The 12,722-nt window shown below is 42.0% G+C and overlaps 1 protein-coding gene across 2 annotated transcripts in view; it reads left to right on the forward strand.

Moving 5' to 3' along the window:
* The first annotated feature begins 1,555 nt into the window (after nt 1-1,555).
* Nucleotides 1,556-12,722, forward strand: part of LOC110522209 (centrosomal protein 85L) — a 75,639-nt gene continuing 64,472 nt past the window's right edge. The window contains exons 1-2 of one of the 2 annotated variants that reach the window (XM_036975781.2): nt 1,556-2,797; nt 3,844-3,960. In XM_036975781.2, the coding sequence (XP_036831676.1) occupies nt 3,945-3,960 (16 nt within the window). In that variant the 5' untranslated portion in view covers nt 1,556-2,797; nt 3,844-3,944. Of the gene's footprint in view, nt 2,798-3,843; nt 3,961-10,874; nt 11,458-12,722 lie in introns of those variants that run through there. The other variant, XM_036975780.2, reaches the window with a different exon arrangement.

Genomic DNA, 12,722 nt, shown 5'->3' on the forward strand with positions numbered 1-12,722 from the left:
TGGATGTGGACCGGGACAAGGAGTCAGTGAAAAAAGCAAAAATGACACAATGTTTGAAACAGTAATGTACTGAATATTATTTGTGACTTGTCACATGCATGCGTGTGTGTTGTATTCTCACGAATTTGTATAAATATGCAGATCAGTGTTTGATAATGAGATTCATTATTGACTTGATGTCGTGCTGCTGGCTATTGAACAGGAATTATGCCATAGATACAATCTTGTGAAACTATTTATTCTCTAAATTAAACCTATCTTGTGTCACAACATTTTTTTTATTTAACTAGGCAAGTCAGCTAAGAACAAATTCTTATTTTCAATGACAGCCTACCGGGGAACAGTGGGTTAACTGCCTTGTTCAGGGGCAGAATGACAGATTTCTACCTTGTCAGCTCGGGGATTCGATCCAGCAACTGGCCCAACGCTCGGTTACTGGCCCAACGCTCTAACCACTAGGCTACCTGTCTCTAACCACTAGGCTACCTGTCTCTAACCACTAGGCTGTCTCTAACCACTAGGCTACCTGTCTCTAACCACTAGGCTACCTGTCTCTAACCACTAGGCTGTCTCTAACCACTAGGCTACCTGTCTCTAACCACTAGGCTACCTGTCTCTAACCACTAGGCTGTCTCTAACCACTAGGCTACCTGTCTCTAACCACTAGGCTGTCTCTAACCACTAGGCTACCTGTCTCTAACCACTAGGCTACCTGTCTCTAACCACTAGGCTGTCTCTAACCACTAGGCTACCTGTCTCTAACCACTAGGCTACCTGTCTCTAACCACTAGGCTACCTGTCTCTAACCACTAGGCTGTCTCTAACCACTAGGCTACCTGTCTCTAACCACTAGGCTACCTGTCTCTAACCACTAGGCTACCTGTCTCTAACCACTAGGCTAACTGTCTCTAACCACTAGGCTACCTGTCTCTAACCACTAGGCTACCTGTCTTGTGCTTGTCTCCGCCCCCCCACCAGGTGTCTCCCATTTGTTCCCATTATCCCCTGTGTATTTATACCAGTGGTTTCTGTTTGTCTGTTGCCAGTTAGTCTTGTCTCGGCAAGCCTATCAGCGTGTTTTTCCACCAGCCTGTTAGTCTTGTACCTGTTTTCTAGTCCTCCCAGTTCCGACCTTGTCTGGCCTTCCCTGACCCCGCCTGCCATATTATTCTGCCTGCCCTGACCTCGAGCCTGCCTGCCGTTCTGTACCCATCTGACTCTGACCTGGTTCATGAACTTCTGCCTGTCCTCGACCTGCCTCTTGCCTGCCCCTTGTCTATTAATAAATATCAGAGACTCAAACCATCTGCCTCCTGTGTCTGCATTTGGGTCTCGTCCTGTTTCGTTATAAGATGTGGACACTAATAGTATCAATCCATCACTTCTCATAAGTAACATTTAAGAAGATGGAAACAAATCAACCAGATCTCCCTAGAAACGACAAACTGAAGAGGCTCTACCAACCAGCCACTTGCATAAAGGTAACGTATGGAGATGCACTGCACACATTACAATCATATCGACCCAACTTGCTGAAGCATGTCTTTTGTTCTAGTTGGTGTAGGTCAGACTGCTCAATGTCAGCCAGACAGTCCCCAGTGAGGTGGTGTGATGGTGATGTTAATGGAGGAAGGTCGGAGGTGGGTGACAACAGGAGGTAAGACGAGGAGTTAATGGATCCTAACTTCCTGCAGATGAAGAAGCAGCCTCATCAATAATGAAGAGACATTGATTAGCCATCCGCCCGTCTGTCTACTACCACATACATCACCCAATCACTGCATGATGTCAGCCTTCTCTTGTTTTCCAGCAGTTTTATTCTGATTTTCAGGAGCATTGTATTTCTCATTTGTCCTCTACAGTGTTTCTGAGGTTCTTCTAATCTCAGTTCAAAGGATTGAATGTTTTGTCAGAATAATATTGGCACAGGTATAATATGTCATGTGAAGTGCATGTGCTCATAATTTTCACAGCTTTTAGAAGTGCTGTGCTTTGAGAATTTGCAGTTTGACCTATAACACTTTCTTTTATAATAAAATGAGCTATACCTATTCAAATTAGAAGAGGTGAATGTCCTTATTATAGGATTGTATTCCTTATTGAAATGTAAGTGCTAATGGAGGACTTATTAGCCACAGTGGTAGTTCCTCTCCGCAGGTTTTGGCAGTCTGAACAGCCGACGGAGTTGCTATGTGCCGAATGCACATGTCTTGGTGTAGTGGTCTTTGTTCAATTCAACAGACTGTTTTGCTTTTGTCCTCAGTTTATTCTTTGTGGTTGAGATTTCTGTTATTCCTCAGGGTTTGTCTTTCAATTTAGAGGATCGTCTTTTAGGGTAAGTCTGGTCTACTTTTTGTTTTAGAACTTATCAACTGCTTGGGGAAATTGTCTTGATCTAATATTTTAGGACATAAAGTACTGCATCACATTCACGGCTGATATCTCCTTTCTTTCACTCCTATAAGAATGCATCTTAGAACAGCCCCTTCCTGTTCTAACTGGCTTGGTAGATCAGGAACAGATGACAGATAATCACTAGCTGCTAAAAACCATTTCAGATTCCGAATCTACTCCAACGCGCCTCTAAAACTTGTGGTACTAGATCTGTGGGTTGCATAGGAATGAGCAGCAGTGAAAGGCTGGCCTGCGTGCCTCTGGCAGGCTGTACACAGTTACATAAACACACTGGAGATGTTTCACAGGCTTGTTTTTTCATGGGTGCTGCAGGAGCCGAGAGGGGAGCTGAGGGGAGAAGGCTGAAAAGGATCATTCCTGACAGAAGAGCTGGAGGCCTGAGGTATGAACTCATGCAGACTAACGTGACTGACAACACCTCCAAGCTAGCTGTCTCTGAGTTTGACAACATTGTGCATTCAATATTTTTTTTAACTCAATACGGTCATGGTTTGGATTCAGTCTTACACATAAGGATAATATTGATAAGACTGCAAGTACTATTAGGCTGAGATGGATTCAACTGTGTATGAGACTGTTGTTACTGCGCTGTGTCATGTAAAAAGTTGGGCAATACACCCACACTGTTGCCCTGACAAGCCGGAAACTAACACTGACAAAATAACTGCCGACTAAGGAACCCTTACTGTGTAGAAAGACTCTTCTGAGCACCAACTTTCAGCTTCCTTTGAATTTCACACTGAATGACAGCTCCAACTTCCCAAAACAGCATCTATATGTTCTTATCTAGTGGAGAAAGAGGGGAGAGGTGGACGTAAGAGCTGGAGAGATCCATTGTAGAAGTTTAGTTGACTTCTGTTTTAACTTAAAAGTGGAGCTGAAAGCTTCTGGAATGACCATGATAATGAATTGACCGGGGGATATTGTAGAGGCCTTGGAATAGAGACCATGGGTCTAGTCTGGCTGTCCAGACCCAGTCTAAAATGTAGACTAGCATTATTGAGCTATATGGATACAGACAGAAGGTCTGACAAAACACCCAATTAAAAAGGCTAATTAACAAGTAACCTAAATCCATGGTTTCAGAAGTGTACTTAAACATCCCAGTCAGCCAGTCTAATGGTGAACATAGAGGCAGATTTACTAGCTGTCTGGAAGGAAGCAGGCTTCAACTGTTCTGCAATAAAGCTGGTACCTTGATTATGTTTCCCTCTGCATTGATGCTTCACTGCCAAAAGATTGTATGAAATTGTTTTGTATGTATAGCATGTGTATAAATGTTAAATGTTGTTTTACTCCTTTGATCCTATGAATTCTTCCTGAAAACTAGGCCAAAATCACAAAGTGGAGTACGGGTCATGGACCTTTCTCATTGCACAGCTTGTATTCAAAATGTCTTTTTTTTTGTTGTTGCTGTGTTTTGTGAAGGTGGTTGGCTAATCAAGTTCCTGAGTTGAGTTTCATGTCAACGTATTCTGAATCCTTTACCACTTCCTCACTCTGCTTCTGCATTGCGTGCCGAAGTGCTCATGAAGAAGAATTTGTGTAAGTAGATTTTTTTAAAACTTGAATAGATGTATTACCCGTACTCTTTTCTCATATTTGTTCATGTTGGTGTATACTTACTCACAAAGCAAGCTCCTCAAAAGAAATACACAGAAATATGGGTGTGCTATTTAAAACCGATGTGAATATGTAAAGAGGACACTTGCCTTCTATTAGGATATAACTGAGATAAAGGCTACTTTAAACAGATTTTGACTTTGCATTTTTGTATCTGGCATTCCATTCTACAGCCCATGTTGATGTGGTTGATTTATTCTCAAGTTCTGTTAGCACCATACCACCATCCGTTGTACTATTCAGATAAACTATTTCGGGCAGAAATGTGTAAAGGTTGCGGTATGGAAACAGCTAATGAGCCATAAACATGTAGTGGTCATGCTAGTGTACTGGTATGTTAGTGTAACACATGGTCTGGCCAGGGTTTTCTGTTGACATGTGTCAGTGCTGTGTGCTAGGACAGCGGGCTCAGTGTGCAGGTTGGCTGTAGTAGTGTGTCCAGGCCCAGTCATTGGTTTCCTGGCTGAGAGACAGGAAGTGGGGGGCAGGGAGCAGTCTGCAGCAAGCTGATAACATACACAAAAACACTGATTCTGACACCGCTCCGTTTGCCCAAAGTCCCTCTTGATATATATTTCAACAATGATCTGGAAATTGTGCATGTAATCCACCTCATCTGAGGTGGTGGAGGGAAAAACAGCAGCAAAAGAGCAGGTCCCTGCTGTCGTCAGTGGAACACTGAGATATTCAGAGTCCTCTGAGAGGAAATGTTGTGTTTGTGTGCTGGGTAGTGACTGTTCATTACTCTCTAATAAGGGCTGAGTGCCAGACTTCTGCTTTGATACCAAAACGTTTGCTTTGGAGAATTAGGCTTTCTTTAAACAATATTGTAGTAATGCATTCCATTATTAGCTAGTTGTATTGGAATTCTCCCTGACTTAGACACATTCCAGATGTGGTTTTGTAATAGGCCTAGTTACAAGCCACCTCTTATTGTAGGGTGACCAGACTCCCCCAATTTCTGGGTACAGTCCATGGTTTTGGTGGCCTGACCCCGGCTAGAGCTGTCCCCAAAAATGTCCCCAAAAATGATGGGTAATCAATTTGTGTTAGAAATAAATTATAATTAAATTGAAAGGACTATTGCAAACATTTGAATTTCCAAAATCTGGTCACCTTAGCTTATTGAATGTTTCCTCAAAGTATTTTTTTCTGCTCGTAAAAGGTGCATCTGAAAATAACCAAAGACGCGAGTTCAATCACACATAAATGTGCACTGTTAACAGCCCAAGGATTGTTTGGTAAATGTGAAGTGTTCTTTGTTCTGTGCTGAAGTGTAGTCTACTGTTCAGACTCCGAATGGGAGGGAGTGGGCCATGCTGTTTGGCTGAAAGAGCTACTGTTGTCGTGGGGACGGTTTGTGGTGTCCTGCAGTGCCAGGGTTCCATCCAGAACAACATGTCTACTCTGTGTCTAGAGATGCATGCACAACTTAGCTCCTCTAATACACAGGTGTTCTTGTTCAAGCATGACCCAAACAGTTACCAAACTCATCAGAGGCCGTGGTTATCATCACTGTACTATCTATGACAGTAGAATACTTATTAGAAGTAGTGATTGACCAATCGTTATCCTACACTCTTAATTTTAAAAAATGTTCCAAAAGGGTTGTTTGGCTGTTCCCATTGGAGAACCCGTTTTGGTTCCAGGTAGAACCCTTTTGGGTTCCATTATACATGGAACCCAAAATGGTTCTACCTGGAACCAAAAGGGTTCTCCAAAGTGTTATCCTATGGGAACAGAGAATTAGAGTGCAGGTACAGTGCTTTCAGAAATGATTCACGCCCCTTGACTTTTTCCACAATTTATTGTGTTACAGACTGAATTTAAAATTGATTATATAGAGATTTGTTTGTCACTGGCATACACACAATACTACAAAATGTCCATTTTTTTTAGAAAATAATTACAAATGTAAAGCTAAAATGTCTTGAGTCAATAAGTATTCAAACCCTTTCTTATGGCAAGCCTAAATAAGTTCAGGAGTAAAAATGTGCTTAACAAGTCACATAATAAGTTGCATGGATAGTTTTAAGTTGCAATAATAGTGATTTTTAAAAGAGTGAAAAGAAGGAAGCCTATACATAATAAAAGTATTCCAAAACATGCATCCTGTTTTTAACAAGGCAATAACGTAATACTGCAAAAAATGTGGCAAAGTAATTAACTTTTTGTCATGAATACAAAGTGTTATGTTTGGGGCAAATCCAATACAACACATTATTGAGTACCACTCTCTATATTTTCAAGCATAGTGGTGGCTGCATCATGTTATGGGTATGCTTGTAATCGTTAAGAACTTGGGAGTTTTTCAGGATAAAAAATAAATGGAATGGAGCTAAGCACAGGCAAAATCCTAGAGGAAAACCTGCTTCAGCCTGCTTTCCACCAGACACTGGGAGATGAATTCACCTTTCAGCAGGACAATAACCTTAAATACAAAGCCAAATATACATTGGAGTTGCTTACCAAGAAGACAGTGAATGTCCCTGAGTTACAGTTTTGAAAATATGGCAAGACCTGACAATGGTTGTCCAGCAATTATCAACAACCAATTTCACTGAGCTTTAAGAATTTTTTTAAGAATAATGGGCAATTGTTGCGCAATCTAGGGGTGGAAATCTCTTAGAGACTTACCCAGAAAGACATCTTTAATCGCTGCCAAAGGTGATTCTACAAAGTATTGACTCAGGGGTGTGAATATTTACTGTACCAGTCAAAGGTTTGGAGACACCTACTCATTCAAGGATTTTTCTTTATTTTTTGCTTGTTCTACAATGTAGAAAATAGTAAAAAAATTAGGAAAATCCTTGAATGAGTAGGTGTCAAAATGTTTTACTTGTACTGTATAGTTCTGTATTTAATTTTCAATAAATTTGCAAACATTTCATTATGGGCTTTTGTTTGTAGATGGATGAGAACAGTATATAAATTCAGCAAACAAAGAAAAGTCCCTTTTTCAGGACCCTGTCTTTCAAAGATTATTCGTAAAAATCCAAATAACTTCACAGATCTTCATTTTAAAGGGTTTAAACACTCTTTCCCATGCTTGTTCAATGAACCATAAACAATTAATGAACATTCACCTGTGGAATGGTCGTTAAGACACTAACTGCTTACAGACGGTAGGCAATTAATGTCAGTTATGAAAACTTAGGACACTAAAGAGACCTTTCTACTGACTCTGAAAAACACCAAAATCAAAAGATGCCCCGGGTCCCTGCTCATCTGCGTGAACGTGCCTTAGGCATGCTGCAAGAACGCATGAGGACTGCAGATGTGGCCAGGGCAATGAATTGCAATGTCCGTACTGTGAGACGCCTAAGACAGCGCTACAGGGAGACAGGATGGACAGCTGATCGTCCTCGTAGTGGCAGACCACGTGTAACAACACCTGCACAGGATTGGTACATCCGAACACCACACCTGCAGGACAGGTACAGGATGGCAACAACAACTGCCGAGTTACACCAGGAACGCACAATCCCTGCGATTTGCAGTTTTGTCTCACCAGGGGTGCTGGTTGGATTCACATTTATCGTCAAAGGAATGAGCGTTACACCGAGGCCTGTACTCGGGAGCGGGATCGATTTGGAGGTGGAGGGTCCGTCTTGGTCAGGGAAAGTATGTCACAGCATCATCGGACTGAGCTTGTTGTCATTGCGGGCAATCTCAACCCTGTGCGTTACAGGGAAGACATCCTCCTCCCTCATGTACCCTTCCTGCAGGCTCATGACAATGCCACCAGCCTCTAGCATGACAATGACAATGCCACCAGCCATACTGCTCATTCTGTGCATGATTTCCTGCAAGACAGGAATGTCAGTGTCCTGCCATGGCCAGCGAAGAGCCCGGATCCCAATCCCATTGAGCACGTCTAGGACCTGTTGGATCGGAGGGTGAGGGCTAGGGCCATTCCCCCCAGAAATGTCCGGGAACTAGCAGGCGCTTTGGTGGAAGAGTGGGATAACATCTCACAGCAAGAACTGGCAAATCTGGTGCAGTCCATGAGGAGGAGATGCACTGCAATACTTAATGCAGCTGGTGGCCACACCAGATACTGACTGTCACTTTTGATTTTGACCCCCCCTTTGTTCAGGGACACATTATTCAATTTCTGTTAGTCACATGTCTGAGGAACTTGTTCAGTTTATGTCTCAGTTGTTAAATATGGTTATGTTCATACGAATATTTACACATGTTAAGTTTGCTGCAATTAAACACAGTTGACAGTGAGTTTATTTGCTGAGTTTATTTAATCAATTTTGAATTCAGGCCGTAACGCAACAAAATGTGGAATAAGGGGGTAGGACGGATCATAGTAATGGCTGGAACAGAGTGAATGCAATGGTATCAAACACATGGAAACCATGTGTTTGATATATTTGAACCAGTCCACTCATTCTGCTCCTGACATTACCACGAGCCCATCCTCCCCAATTAAGGTGCCACCAACCTCCTGTGGTCAAGAGGTAGGAATACTTTCTGAAGGCACTGTACATTGTGACCCTCTTTTTTGAGCGCCAAGTACTATCTTGTCAATTAGTTGACTGTGAACGGGAGAGTGTTCTCAATAACTCATGTGGATGATGGAAATGGATGATTGTGTAATAAGCTGGAGTGATGCATGTCATCTTCAGACCTGTTGGGAGATTCAGTTTTGTGTTTTGTTCTTGTTTATAACAGTTTGCCATCTGGAAGTTCTTGTACCTGTAAATACTGTGGTCTGTTTTCATACTTCCCATTTCCTTATATCATTAGAATAAATGTAGACCGAATTTCCAATGTTGATATTGATTTATGATTTGGGCTTGACCCTTAATGTTTTCGCTATTAGGTCAGAGCTGAATTTGCCAACACTCTAAACCTTGGGGGAATGAAATGCATTAACAAAACACTATCTTTGCCTTACTTCATGAACATTGTTACACTGACATCATACTTGCCATATATTTTATGCGTTAACTTGATCAAAAGCGGGCAGGAGGAGTGTGCCACCATCATGTGCTCTCATTTTGTGTTGATAAGTCTTCAATTACATGACACAAAAAAACTAACATTTAGTGATTAAGAACACACACTTTCCCATGTGTCTCATGTCTTTTGGCAGCTCTGCTTAGCTCATCTATTGAGATAATTGCATTTGTATGCAGACACAGAAAGAATGTCATTTATTTAATTGAGACAGTGTGGGTAATTGAACAGGGACAATACGGTACACAAATAATTATGCATCGGGGCTGTTCCCCTCGGCCTGAAACGGTCTCATGCTGAATGACTGCAGACAGTTCATGTCATTGTAGCGTTGGAACTGATTTGGATCGGCCCTCTGGTATCATAGCTGACCAATTTTACAGTCTGGTCGTGATGCAAAACTGCAGCTCACATTAAAATACTACATGTGTTTTGTCTGTGATTTTTCAGATGTTTTTGTCTCTGTGTTCTGTGTGTTCCTTCCAAATATTCTTCGCTCGGTTAAAACCTGTTGATGGCCAGGGAATGACCTCTGTCATATTGTGATCTTACTGTGTCATGAACAATGATTCCTCACAATTTGTCAATTTGTTGGCACCATGGTAGGTTGCTAAGGAAGCTCCTCTGTTCAAACTTAAAGGGAAGTATCTATATGAACTTAGGAGGATGAGTTGTGGAATTGTGTTTGCTGAAATGTTGCTTATTGACACATTATTATGGTAGTCTGTTTTTCCCAAGGAAATATTGTATAGAAATAAACATTCTCATGATAACGGGTTTGGTATGGGTTTAGGTTAAAGCTGCAATATGTAACTTTTTGGGCTACCAACCAAATTCACATAGAAATGTGACTTATAGATCTGTGACTTTTAGATCTGTAATTCTCATTGAAAGTAAGTCTAAGAAGCGGTAGTTTTTTTCCACAATAGAGGAACAAAGCTGGACAGTGAAGCACATAACTAAGTGATAGGGAATAAAAAGAGCAAAGCAGAAGTGAGAGGACTAGGTCTAAAGGGACATTTACTGCCTGCAAAAAAACAAACGCACTGTGTTCAGTTTTCAGTTCAAGTGCTTATTGGAAGTTCCCAAAGTGCCATTTATCATTTCAGGATGAGCGTAGAAAATTGTCATTAGTAGGAATGTGACCCTTTAGGAATGTGTAGTAGGCAGGCTTATATGAGACTTATATGAGGCTCCCAAGTTGCGCAGCGGTCTAAGGCACTGCATCTCAGTGCTAGAAGTGTCACTACAGACACCCTGGTTTGAATCGAGGCTGTATCAGAACAGGCTGTGATTGGGAGTCCCATAGGGCAGCGCACAATTGGCCCAGCGTCTTCCGGGTTTGGCCGGTGTAGGCTGTCATTGTAAATTAGAATTTGTTCTTAAATGACTTGCATAGTTAAATAAAATTTGTAAAAAATTAGGAACGTCACTAACTGGTCCCACTGGTTTCCCCACTAGGCAACTCAATAGCTCCTCTTCCTGTCTTGACTGACTGCTGTGTTGCTGTCTAGCAGCCTTGACCAGGTGTCTTCCACAGAGCTTCAAACATTTCTGTAAACAAACAAAAAATCTCCCTGTGAGAAGTTGCCAGCTGATATGACCTTTTGACCAGCTGACATGACCTTAGCTGATCCTTTTCTTTTCGGGTAACCTTGCCTTGTTTACCTACTTAATGGAAGTGCAGTCTTGGGGTAGAACGTTGGTGTTATTATGTATTAATTAATTACACGACAGTAACAAGTATATTTCCCTTAGATATATTAATTTGTTGTTTAATTGCCGTTCAAAAAAAAAAAAAAAAAAGCGACAGCGCGCCAGAAACGTCACAATTTACTCATGATGCGCTGCGCACCTGTACAATTGGCTCTCCGTCAAGACTGCAGACAGTGGGGCTTTGCCTTTGACTGCATACTGCAGCTCAACACCAAAATCCCAAAAGCCACACACAGGGAAACGATTATCAGTATTTTAGAATAGTGTGTGATGCCCGGTTGGCTATGCTTAGAGTCGCCAAGGAACACTCAACCCTTGTCTAGCTGCAGTGGCCTTGGCACTGAGTAGAGGGGGAGGAGACTGAGCCTTTCGGGAAGAGGAGCTGTAGCACGCACTCAGTGAGATCACATCCTTACATGCATTGCTCTTGCCAGCGAGTCGACAGTAAGTTCTTCAGTCAACCTTCCCAAGATTTCAGATTTATGGAGCTCGTTTTGGACAGAAGACGTGTTATAATAGGAAGCCGTTTCGTTTCAGTTTTAATGACTGCCCTTTCCCGCAATGTAATCATGACAACCTCTTGAGGAATCTTCCATCTTTTGTGAGATCACGTTTTTCTTTTTTCTTGTGGGATCTATTTTCGGAGTTCCACTGCGATCGGGCGCATAAAACCAGTCACAATGTGGGGCAGAAATGAATTTGAGGATGGGTTCGATACCTTTAAAACGGGTAAGATCTTATTATTTCTATTTTTATTCAAGAATAACATCACTGTGCTGATATTTTTATGGCAATAATGTCTGACCAGACAAGAGGCTTGATCAGGCTCGTATAACGGTGAACCTTCAGCTAGCTAGCTGATGCTAAGCTAATACATAAGGGTTTCTGCTAGCGAGCGAGCTGCTAACGTTTGCTCTCCCGGAGCATCTGGTGCTTCTTGATAATGATGAGACATCGTTGATGATGAGACATTGTAACAGGAATGCTTGAATGGATGACTATCAATGAATTGTTCATGACAAAATAATGCAGGTTGCAGAGAGCGGATTTTCTTTCATTATCGGGGGCATTTAGCTAACTGCTCGCCCTTATAGCCTACGATTTCTGTTTCTGTAATCAACGTTCGAAAGATGTCTAGCCAAGCTACATTGTAACATTGTGATGTAGTTAGCGGCATTGTGTCACTAGAATTATATTTTGACGGACTTACCCCCGCGCGTCCTTTGTCTTCCTGTCCAGTGAGTCAGTGACAGCTAGCCCTGTCAATTACTGTGGCTTTGGCCAGATTGATAGTTAACTATCAATCTAGCTAGCCTACTAGCTAGATCATCTAAAGTAGCCAACAGATAGAGTACCAGCCTTACAAATAGAGCATCACGTTTTGATTTAGCCTACAACGAACAACAAACTTGATATGCTCCCGAAGCGTAATGTTCTCCGGCGTCCAGCAAACTGCTGAATCAGATGAGCATAGCCACTGCAGTGTCATAATGGGGCTTGGCGGGTCCCCCGTGCTTTTGTGATCTCAATAATCTATCTATTTTTGCAAAACCCAAGTACTACATTCTGGGCGCACTCCTCCATAAAACAGATGAGGAATTTACACGATCAACTTGTTCTCCATAGTGTTACAATATGTTGGCTTTAAAAAGGCATATCAATTATATCGTTATTTTACGATCCTCTTTATTTAAGGACTCCTAGTTTATATGAGTGGTTTCACCAGGCTCAGTTTCAGGACAGGTATATTGAGAATGTAGGCAATTTTGGAATGGCTAATATATCTGGGCAGTGATTAGAGAGAGTGGACCACTGGAATCCGACAGCCCTGTCACACTCAATCTGAGCCGTGCTCACTGTAGGTTCACCCTCACCAAGTGTTACATCCACAGGAAGATTCCAGCGTTCAGAATTATGCTAGACATCACAGGTACTTGTGATGTGCCACATATGCAGGCAGGCAGGCTGGGAGCAGGAGTGGAGTGGATTCCTTT

This window comes from Oncorhynchus mykiss, chromosome 4 (genome assembly GCF_057628025.1).
Source record: "Oncorhynchus mykiss isolate SJ-2025 chromosome 4, ASM5762802v1, whole genome shotgun sequence".
Taxonomy (NCBI): domain Eukaryota; kingdom Metazoa; phylum Chordata; class Actinopteri; order Salmoniformes; family Salmonidae; genus Oncorhynchus; species Oncorhynchus mykiss.